The 10,455-nt window shown below is 40.7% G+C and overlaps 1 protein-coding gene across 2 annotated transcripts in view; it reads right to left on the reverse strand.

Moving 5' to 3' along the window:
- tll1 (tolloid-like 1) overlaps positions 1-3,350 on the reverse strand; it is a 65,900-nt gene extending 62,550 nt beyond the window's left edge. Inside the window, exons 1-2 of one of the 2 annotated variants that reach the window (XM_015060178.1) lie at positions 3,248-3,350; positions 103-528 (exon numbers count right to left, since the gene is read on the reverse strand). In XM_015060178.1, coding sequence (XP_014915664.1) covers positions 103-283 — 181 coding nt within the window. In that variant the 5' untranslated portion in view covers positions 284-528; positions 3,248-3,350. Of the gene's footprint in view, positions 1-102; positions 712-3,247 lie in introns of those variants that run through there. The other variant, XM_015060179.1, reaches the window with a different exon arrangement.
- Between the last annotated feature and the right edge of the window lie 7,105 nt (positions 3,351-10,455).

The following is a 10,455-nucleotide window of genomic DNA, read 5'->3' on the forward strand; positions in this document are numbered from 1 at the left end:
TTCCCCCCCGCAGAGGATAATTTTTTATGTTATTACTGAAAAGTTTTTTTTTTTTTTTTTTTTTTTTTTTTTAAACTAATCAAAGTTGGAAAATTGACTCACCAGCTTTGCACGGGTCCTTGTAGTCGATGCTCTCCACTTTTTCCTCTTCATAATAATCAAATCCGGGCTCCTCGTAGTCGAAACAGTTAGAAATAGAAAGTTTCCCCCAGAAAGTCAAGCCCGCAAGCATCAGTGTGATCCAGCGCATCTTAGCGGCCAGTGCCAAGGGCACTCGGTCCATCTGCGGACTGAAGGGAGCAATAAAATAAAATAAAATATATATTTTTAAAAAAGGCCTCTCTGTTCGTCTCCTCTTCTGCTTGGAGATGGACGGCTGGACTTTAAAGGGTCATGGTGATGGTCGCGTAGCTCTATGTCGGCGAGGAGTTACTGCGCCCCGCGCGTCTTCATGGCTAACCGGAGCATCCGTGAGTCGCTCAGCGCCGAGGAGCTCCGCGGTCCTCCGTCGGGGCTTCGCAGGTGAGACTGGAGTGGGAGAAAGAAGAGAGAACGGCGGTGAGGTGGTGAGGACGAGGCGGCCTCTGAGCGTAAAGACGCGCCGCGGTGTCTCTCTGCTGCGCGGACACAGGACTGGACGCATCCGCGTCGCATAATTCCCAGCCTGCCCCGCACTGATGTCGCTCCCTCTCTGGGGTTCAGCCTCTGCTGTCTCTCTCAGGCTGTGTCAGCGCACCGCCCTCACACACACACACACGCACGCACGCACGTACCGCCACCACTGCATACCTGCACGCTTTCAAAACTTTCTTTTCACTTCTTTTGTTCTCATTCAGAGTTTCTGCGGCTGAATTCACCCAACAAAGGAAAAAAAGAGGGGGGAAAGCAGGCGCTCTTCCTTCTCTGATCTCAGCGCATCTGCAGGAGAATAAGCGCGCTCTGGTTATTACAGGGCATTGGGCCCAGACCCGCAAATTAAAGACTGCTTGCGTGAATTAAAAACCGGTAGCGGTAAAAGTAACAGGACCTCAGCAAATTTGCCTGCGGGTTTTCTGGTTATTTAGAGGAAACTGCCAAGTAGGTGAGAGCAAAACCATAAATGCTCAGAGATGCATATAGGAAATGTAGCTACGGCGTGAGAAGTCAGTCTTTTATTCCCTCCTTTTCTCCTCATTGTCATGGAAGAAGCAAAAAAAACCCAAGTATTCCACGCCTAAAGAGGGAGGACAGCTGAAAATGGCAGTAAAGTGATCAACATCCCCAGATTTTGAATTTTATCATCTTAATGAAAAACCAGACGACACCTTCCAAGAATAATGGCCTAAGTCATTTTTTGCCAAAAGTGTTTGTTTTTCCTTCTTCTTCTTCTTCTTCTTCTTCTTCTTCTTCTTCTTCTTCTTCTTCTTCTTCTTCTTTTCAAAAATCTTCACTTTTTGACGAAAGATAATTTAGGTACATAAAACCCGTCTTTTGGTAAAACACAAACAAACAAAAAAAGACTTCAGCCATTATCTTAGGAAGGTGATAATATGTATTTTCATATGAATCTTGATTTCTGATTTTGGATAAATGAACTCCGATTGGTGTTTGACTGATCAAATCTATTAATTGATAAAATGATCAATTTTTCCTCTGTTATTAAATGAATTGGACCTGTTTGTATTTACTTTGATTCAGTTTTTTTGGAACTTAATGAAAATCTGATTTTAATGGTAAATGACAAAGATGTAATTCTTTCGTTGCCTGCTGGATTCAAAACAGTTCTGTCAGCCAAAGAATAAGCAGCATATTTGTTTCACTTTTATGAGTTAAAAGTCCTTGAAAATAGAAACAAATGGGAATCTGTCCAAACATCAGACCTGAAAGGAAACATGAACATTTGTATTAACCAGGAAAAACCTGACTGGTGCATCTCTTATTCACTTTGTGTGTTTTGTGTTTTATAACAAGTGATACAAAAAGACAGCTGAGTGTCATTTAAAATGCATATAACATAAGTATTTTTACCATTTATTGTTTAATTTCTATCATTTCAGGACTGCAGCAGAAATGTGGTGTTATGCAGAGCTTCGTTTCTCTTTGCTGCTGTGAGAAACATGAAAGAAAACAGAGGACAGCATTCAGTCTGAAGGAGCTGAGTGGTGAAGACTTCATAACATAACGTGCCAGGATAACAAAGTACAACCACACGACTGTATCAACATAAAAAACTATGTGACATTAGAAAAAAAGTATCTTCTTTCCAAGCATCAAAAACATAAACATGGAGTTAGCAAGATGTTCATAACATTAAGAACTTTAACCACAAATATGAACTTAGACTAGATGAGACTGAAATGGATGTTTTCATCAGTCAGTCCAGGTTTGGCATTAAAGGATGTGGATCAATTCTGATGCTGCCTGTTAAACCCGGTGGAGGATGTGTGGTGCTGTGGGCCGCCGTCACCTGAAGAGGGGTCTGCAACCAGCAGCAATCGGAACCACAAGTGGACACTCCAAAAGAGATCTTAATAACTTTGGCCAAAAATGAAAAAAAGAAAAATAATAATAACCAAATAATTTATTTAAATACAGTTACAGCACTAAATGCCAGGTTTAACTTAGTTTCTAAATCTATTCCTCCTCGTCTTTATGTTGACTCTTTGGATGGTAAAGCCTGCAGAACCTCTGCTAGATGAAACCATGGACTCTCTGGGATTCTGAGTAAAACTGCTGTAACCTCTGACAGAAGAAAACGGATCTTCTCACCGGGACTTTGAGGAGAATCATGAGAAGAGGGATGGTTAATTGGGCATAAAATTAGCTTTTCTTCTTCTCTGAGTCCATCTGTGGTTGCACTACTTACCTTGGAGTCTAAGCTGCTGTTCTACCAGGTGAATTTGAAGGCTTTATACACATTTGGGTTTTTTTTTTCCTCGGGGTTCCAATAAATCTGTCAGCTTTACAGTAAAACACTTGAGCCAGTTCGGTTTAACTTGCATCCTCCTCTGTTTGCATGAATGCGTGAACATTAACGCTGTTGAAAAGCTCATTTCATTACAATTTTATGCTAAAAAAAGAAAAATGTCCCAATCTTTCCACTGCAGCTCTCTCTCACACACACACACACACACACACGCACACATACAAACACACACAGGAGCAGTACTAGCAGCAGTTGTTGACAGACAATCGCTGCAGCCTGTGAACACCTTGCCGAGGTAAATCCTCCGCAAACGAGCTCACCCTGCGCGGCTCTGCAGCTTACCTGCTGCTGCCTTCACCTGTCCGGGGGCGCGTCGCCTTCCCGCGGAGCTTGCATTGGACCCTTCATGCTGGGAGCTTTCCCTGAGGATGGGGGGACCCGGTGGGGTGGGGCGGGGGGTTGGAGGGGTCACTCGGTACCCACGGTTCCGACCGTGTCCGCTTCCCCCGTGTATCACCGGGGAGATTACCGGAGCGCTGTCTCTGTCCCTCCTGACTTAATCCTGCCCTCTGGGAGAGGTGACGTCACGCCATCAATCCATCCGCAAGCTGTCCACGTCCCCGCAGGCATGGACGCAAATCCCCTGGAGGCAGCGCGCGCACACACATACACACACACCGAGACACGCACACACACAAATGCGGAGTTAATTTGCTGCGGGTCAACACACTTCTGATCTTTGTCCCCAAAATAAACCTCGACGAGTCTCTGAAGGAACCAGAACCAGAACCAGGACCAGGCAGCAGGATGGAGCAGCTTCCTGACGCTAACCGTGTTTAATCTCTGAGAGAGAGGAGAGAGTTTATTCAACTACTGAAAAACTTTTTTAGCTGTGGCATTCTGTTTTTTTGTAACTGTTCAGAAAGGCAAAACTAATCATGGTGTCGGCCGTCACCAGCAGGGGGTGCTAAAGTACCAGTGCTGAGGTCAGCAAAAAAGATCAGCTCTGCAGCGCCTTACAAAAGTGTTCACTCCCCTTGGATATTTATTTATTTATTTATTTATTTATTTATTTATTTATTTATTTATTTATTTATTTCACATTTTGCCCCGTTTCTACTTTCTCTGTTGTTTGGGATTCTTTGTCATTCACAAACACTGAAAAGTGCATGTTGGTGTTATGGAAGAAATATGATGCGTGATGTTCTAAATCTGGAAAGAAAAAAAAAAATCAATCTCAGAATTTTGATTTTAATCTCAAAATGTTGTCTTTTTCCCCTCAGGATTTTGACTTTAATCTTCTAAGATTAAAAGTCAGAATTCCAAGATAAATGTCATTAATTCTGCGAAAAAAGTCAGATTTTTTTCCCCACTAATCTTCTTCTGTATTCAGGAGTAAAAATTGGAACCGTTTATTCACGTTTAGCCACACAAAAAGGAATTTGACTTTGGTTCCACTTTCTTCTCAATAAAGACATTTTAAATATGAGTAAGAAGAAAAGTTAAATTTTTAGAAAATAATTCAAGCCTCATCTTTGGGGTTTTGTCTCGACCAGTTCTGGACATTTCACTCATTTCCTATTTCAAACTCAAGCTCATTCAGACTGAACAGAGTCACTTTGGACTGACATTTTGTTTTGCCACATATTCTTAATTGGACTGTAATCAGGATTTTGACTGGGCCATCCTAACACATTTCATTTCAGATCTGGTTTTGAGTTCATGTCTAGAGCTTCCTTCCAAATCAAGTTTTTCAGGTCTCCAGTGAGGATTGTATTCAACTCTGTCCTGCTGATCACAGCCTCCCCACAGCATGATGCTGCCTTCATCATGTTTCATGGTCAGGGTGTCTTCAGAGTGAGGTAACATTTATACAGAAACCAAACAGTTTGTCAAGTCCATTTTTGTTTACAATTTATTGACTTTTTTCATAAATGAAACTTAGAAAACATACATTCCAACAAACGTTGAACACCTCTCATCCACAATCAACATTTGGGCTTTAAAATGAAATTCAGCTAAAAAAAATGAAAATAAAAACAAAGAGTGGTGTAATGAAGAGTTCTTCATTAATAGGACTATTTTTACTTCAGCAATTTATTAAAACTATAAGTTGCACTTGATTTGGCACTTTACTGTTTTAAGTATCCATGGAATATTTATTGAATGTTTTAATAATTAGCATGTAGCGTTTTGATGCAGGTTCTGCACAGCTGCTTGTCAGCGAGGTGGAGGAGAGGATAACTGTTACTCAGAGCAAAGAGCTGCTGGTTAGTAAATCTTAAGCAAATGTTTTTGTTTATTTATTTATTTTTGTGGAAGCTGTTAAGTGTGGATACAAAATTGAAGTGGAGGTGCTAAGAATGACTCACCTGTCTGTGTTTGGACAAATACTTCCCTGGGGGTCCAGATGCCATTTATATGTTCTGAGGGAGGCCATGGAGAAGTGGGGGAAGGTTTTTTGTGGTGTTTCATAAAGGCGCTTCTGCTGTAAGGATAAAACATAAAATATGTATAAAAAGTAAATAGGACGTATTCAGTAAATGTCTTTGTGAACTGGTGAAGTTCCCTGTGAATTGAAGGGGACTTCACCAGTTCTCAGGTGAATTTGATGATTAGTTCAGCTGAGACTATTTAAAGCTGCGGTTGTATGTTGTAGTGTTGTTGTAGTGATGAATGAACCTTTACTGCCTCGGCATTTGTCTCCAAAGGACCACCTTGTTACAGGTAAACACATGCATAAATATACAGATAAATAAAATACAGTTTCAATTATTCAACTCCAAAGCCTAGATAAAGTATCACTATTTTATTAGAAATACTAGTTACATGAATTAATATTAATCTTTTTAGGTGCTGCTCATTTACTTTGTTCCATTCCACTCATTCGTATCAACTTGGGTACTTTCCAAAAAATTGCATAAATGTGTTGTATATTAAATGTTCTGCTTTTCCCTCTGATCATAAATGTTCATTTCTCCAAAGCAAAGCAGGAAGCCATTTCCTCAGTGGTCCTGTTTACAGATTCTCCAGGCTGAGCTGTGGAAAACCCGACTCTCCATAAAGCTCTCTAACTAACTACTGAGGCCCTTCCAGAACAGCAGTCGTTTCCTCCAACAGGGACTGCTTGTGTGTGTGTGTGTTGTTTTTTTTTTTAGATGTGCATTTATGATCAAATTTTTTTTTTCTCCAAGCTAATTGCCTATTAAGCCTGTGGAAGGCCTCGAATGGCATTCTGCATCCACTTCCCTTTAGTTCTGTGTGGGCAACATCTACACAATCTATTCAGCAAAATGCTTCCTTTCTTAAAAAGGATCCAGCAGCGGGAGTGAAGTGCTGTGTGCAGGTATTTCTGTCCCCATTTAGAGTCGTTATTGATTGGCAAGTCTCTGAAAGTCGGTGAAAGTACCTCGCCAGCATTCTGACCCTGCACACCGACCCTGAAGCTGCATTCGCTTCCACACAGACACACAACGATAAAAGAGAAACGCTCAAACTGAACAACAGTCCCTCGAGGCTCTGCCAAGTGCTGCGCTCTGCAGCCGCTGTTATTACTATTAGCTCTTTTTTTCTTCTTCTTCTGAAAACAATAAATCTATAGAGAACTGCCTTGGATTCCACAAGGGTTACACTGTACGTCTACCTAAGAAGGATATGATTTATACCAAACAAAAGCATGTAAGTAACGAAAACGGGTAATTTAAAGTTTATTTATAACATATCTGACTGCTGGCTGGAGACTAAAAGGGGCAGCATGTGTTTTCCAAGCACAGTGGCATCTTATACTTGGCAATACAATAACTATGTTACCATCAGTTGTTAAAAAAATACTATGTAAATATGACTTAACAGAAATTTTACTTTGTAATTGAACACCTTGAAATTGGGTCTTTGTCTCTTTAAAAAGACAGAGGCTTTTTTTTTTTTTTTTTTTTTTATGAAACTCCACATTCAGGATATCATCTCTCCTCTTAGCACTTTAACAATATTTGTCCAGCACTTCACTGAGAAGCAGCTCCTATAATGAGCTTAGCAGATACTCAGGTCCACCAGGTGTTTGCTAATTGCTGCTGACTAGTCTTAAGGAGCCAAGAGGAAGAGTCATGGGGTAGGTCTCTATGAGGAGGAAACTAAGAAGCTTGGAAGCTGCATCTATAGCTTCGTCCTCGAAGGTGGAGCTAGGTCCAGGTGTCTGTACACAAATAGACCAGTCAGTGCATCTTAGCTTGTTCTCCCTGTGCATGGGCAGCACCTCTTATTGATAAGGCATTTCAAAATGTGCTCATACATTTTTGTTAAATGAATATCTTAAATATGAAATCATAAATGAGTGGCTATTGGGTTAGTTTATGACCTTCATTAAGGCTTAAAGCTGCAGTATGTAACTTTTATTAAAAAAATGTTTTTTTATATGAAATTATCACTATGTTGTGACAGTAAAATATGAGACAAATAATCAAACTTCATTGCCTTCTCGTTATGGATATGCTGTCAAATTTGACATTGACGTTAGGTTTAAGTTAGCTTTATTTCCATTACAAACGTGTGCAAAACCTTGTCTACTTTCTGCTAAAGTTAAAACAGCACAATTTCACCATTGCAGTGTTTCCATTAATTAAGAAATGCAATTAAAATCACAGATAAATATATTTGTTCATGATAAATCTATTAAAAAACCATGCAGCTACATCATCATCCAACTACTTCCTGTCATCTTCTTCTTCATGGTTTTCTCCTGTGGCAACATCTCACTGTGACTCATGATGCAAATGTTGCAATATAAACCAATTTTGACATTGGAGACAAAAAAAACCCACACCTCATCTCAGCACCAAAACATTTTATCCAAAAACAAGATTTTTCAAAATTAGTGTTTTGTCCATTAAGCAAAGTGAATTTCAAAATGTCAAATTGCACAGTCAGTAGAAACGCAGCTGATGTCATAGTGACACTTTTAACAAATATCCATCCATCCATTTTCTGAACACCCTTGTCCCTCAGTGGGGTCGGGAGGGGTGCTGGTGCCTATCTCCAGCTAACGTTCCGGGCGAGAGGCGGGGTCACCCTGGACAGGTCGCCAGTCTGTCGCAGGGCAACACAGACACACAACCATGCGCACACACACACACACCTAGGGGCAATTTAGACAGACCAATTAACCTAACAGTCATGTTTTTTGGACTGTGGGAGGAAACCGGAGTACCCGGAGAAAACCCACGCATGCACAGGGAGAACATGCAAACTCCATGCAGAAAGACTGGGGCTGGGAATTGAACCCAGAACCTTCTTGCTGCATGGCAACAGCTCTACCAACTGCGCCACTGTGCAGCCCATAACAAATATGTAAAATCATATTTTTGTAAAGGTTACACCCTGCAGCTTTAAGTACAAGGTAAAAGTGACAACGTAATTATTTTTGCTGAGTTTGCTGCAGAACATTTAGATAAAACCGGTTCATCATGTTTTGTCTGTTATGAGGCTGGAAGGAGAAGTGCAGCAAACGTAAGAAAACAACGTGTTTTCTCCCAGGCCTGCTGACTGTGATAGTGTCTTAAGTGTTTCATGAACTTCCCCTATAGGGAGCAAATATTTGGCCCGAGACATTCATCACCTTTTTTTTTTTTTTTTTTTGAAATGCCACAGGAAGACAGTCTGCTGACTCAACAACATATTAAAACTGTGAATAATACTTGGATATTGTTCAGTAAGCCCCAAAAATGTCTTTGAAGTTTAATATCCTCATCCCTTCTGCTGCTGAAATCTCGTTTCGCCTTTAGTGGCGTCTTGGGGAGTCTTGGAAGTTTTCAAATTCTGAAGAGACCAACTCATTTCCACAGGAGGATGTGGCGGGGAAACTTCAGATTCCAAGTTTTCAGGTTCAGACTGTGATGAGATGGTTGTTAACCCGCTCCACGTACGAGACCCACATATGAGCCGTGGGTAAACAGAAAGAGCGGAGGGAAGACAAGGAACGGAGAGGAAATCCTCTGTTTGAATGCCAAGCTGTGAGTGCCATTCTTTCCCTTCTGTTATTATTTCCTCCTTTGTGCAACACAATTCTGCACTTTCATCTCTCCACCTCTGGTTTTGGTGAGTTTCACGGCAGGCCTATGTGAACCATTGAGTGGGCATGTGTCAGTTTTGTGACCTAAGTGAAAAGATTCTTGTCATGTCTCTGAAAGATTGAAGAATGATTCTGTAATCGAGGCAATAAAAGGAAGAAGAAGGGAACGATATGTGATTTTTATGGAAAAGGAAAATGACAAAAGGCAAACAATTTCCAAGAAATACTAAAATGGATGCCCTAATTCATAGTGCAACCTCTTTAAATCTAAGCATTATGTAAGTATATTGTGTGTAAATGAAATTCTAGAGGTTTTCTGAAATACTTAGTTTTTCACAATTTCATGCAAGAAGCGGTGCAACCTCCTGACAGTTTTACCCAAAACTCTTATAGATGTTGCTTATAATTCTGGACATCAGCTCTGTTTACATCTGATTGCATAGATATGAACATGATGGGCAATTTTTATCTTTGACTTGGATTGACAGCAATCAATCTCTGCATTGACTGCTGTCAATCAATGCAGAGAAACAGCATTGATTGACAGCGCTAAGCCCCTCCTCCTGGCTCTGATTGGTTGCACTGGGAGGGGGGGGAGGAGTTTTTTTTTTTTTTTCACTGATTATTTGTCTCATATTACACTGTCACAACATGGTAACAGTTTTAGCAAATATGGGGGGAAATATTTTTGACATTTAATCTAAACCTATGACATAATCATTAATAGTGTTTCTGATAAGATGGTCTGTGCACTCTATGATTTTATGAGCTTCTGTAACCAAAGAACATTTTTTCTTGAAAAAACGAAAGTATATATATTTCGGGAGTCAAATTATGTTTGGGCATGACTGGCGTAACCTCAGGTTTTCTGATAACCTGAAAAAATAATAAAAAAATGTTTTTGTGTTTGTTCTTTTAAACTTTTGCAATAGCAGGGTAACTGGATAAAAGAAGTCTAGAGAGAAGTGAGACTACAACATTTGCATGAAGTGGAAGCCATAAAATGCGTGCAAACAGAGCAATGACCGTTGGAGCAACTGAATCGTCGCGTTCACACCGTCCTGCTGTGTAGAAGCTGAAGTGGGCGCCGAGCTTTCATTCGTCGACACAGCAGTTCTCCAGGAACTGCAATGTGTGTGTGCATGAGTCTGTGTGTCTGTTTTTAATAACAACATAAATCTGTTTACAGTCATATTGTACGGCTTAAAACAGGTAAAGTTTCAGAGCGGGGTCCTGCCTTAGAAGGTCAGCATGAGGTCATCAGGGTTAAACTTAGTCCCCATAAATTCAGATTAGAGAAAATGTAATATCCTCTGAAATGACAGGAACTCAGAAGAGTCTCCACTGGCCTCTGCTCCCTGCAGATAGGCTTCCTTTCAGAGAAGCAGCAGAAATATGCTGCATGGACCTTACACACTGTGTGTGTGTGTGTGTGTGTGTGTGTGTGTGTGTGTGTGTGTGTGTGTGTGTGTGTGTGTGTGTGTGT

The sequence above is a fragment of the Poecilia latipinna genome, unplaced genomic scaffold, assembly GCF_001443285.1.
Source record: "Poecilia latipinna isolate Pla-1442-1.1 unplaced genomic scaffold, P_latipinna-1.0 Scaffold1691, whole genome shotgun sequence".
Lineage (NCBI taxonomy): Eukaryota > Metazoa > Chordata > Actinopteri > Cyprinodontiformes > Poeciliidae > Poecilia > Poecilia latipinna.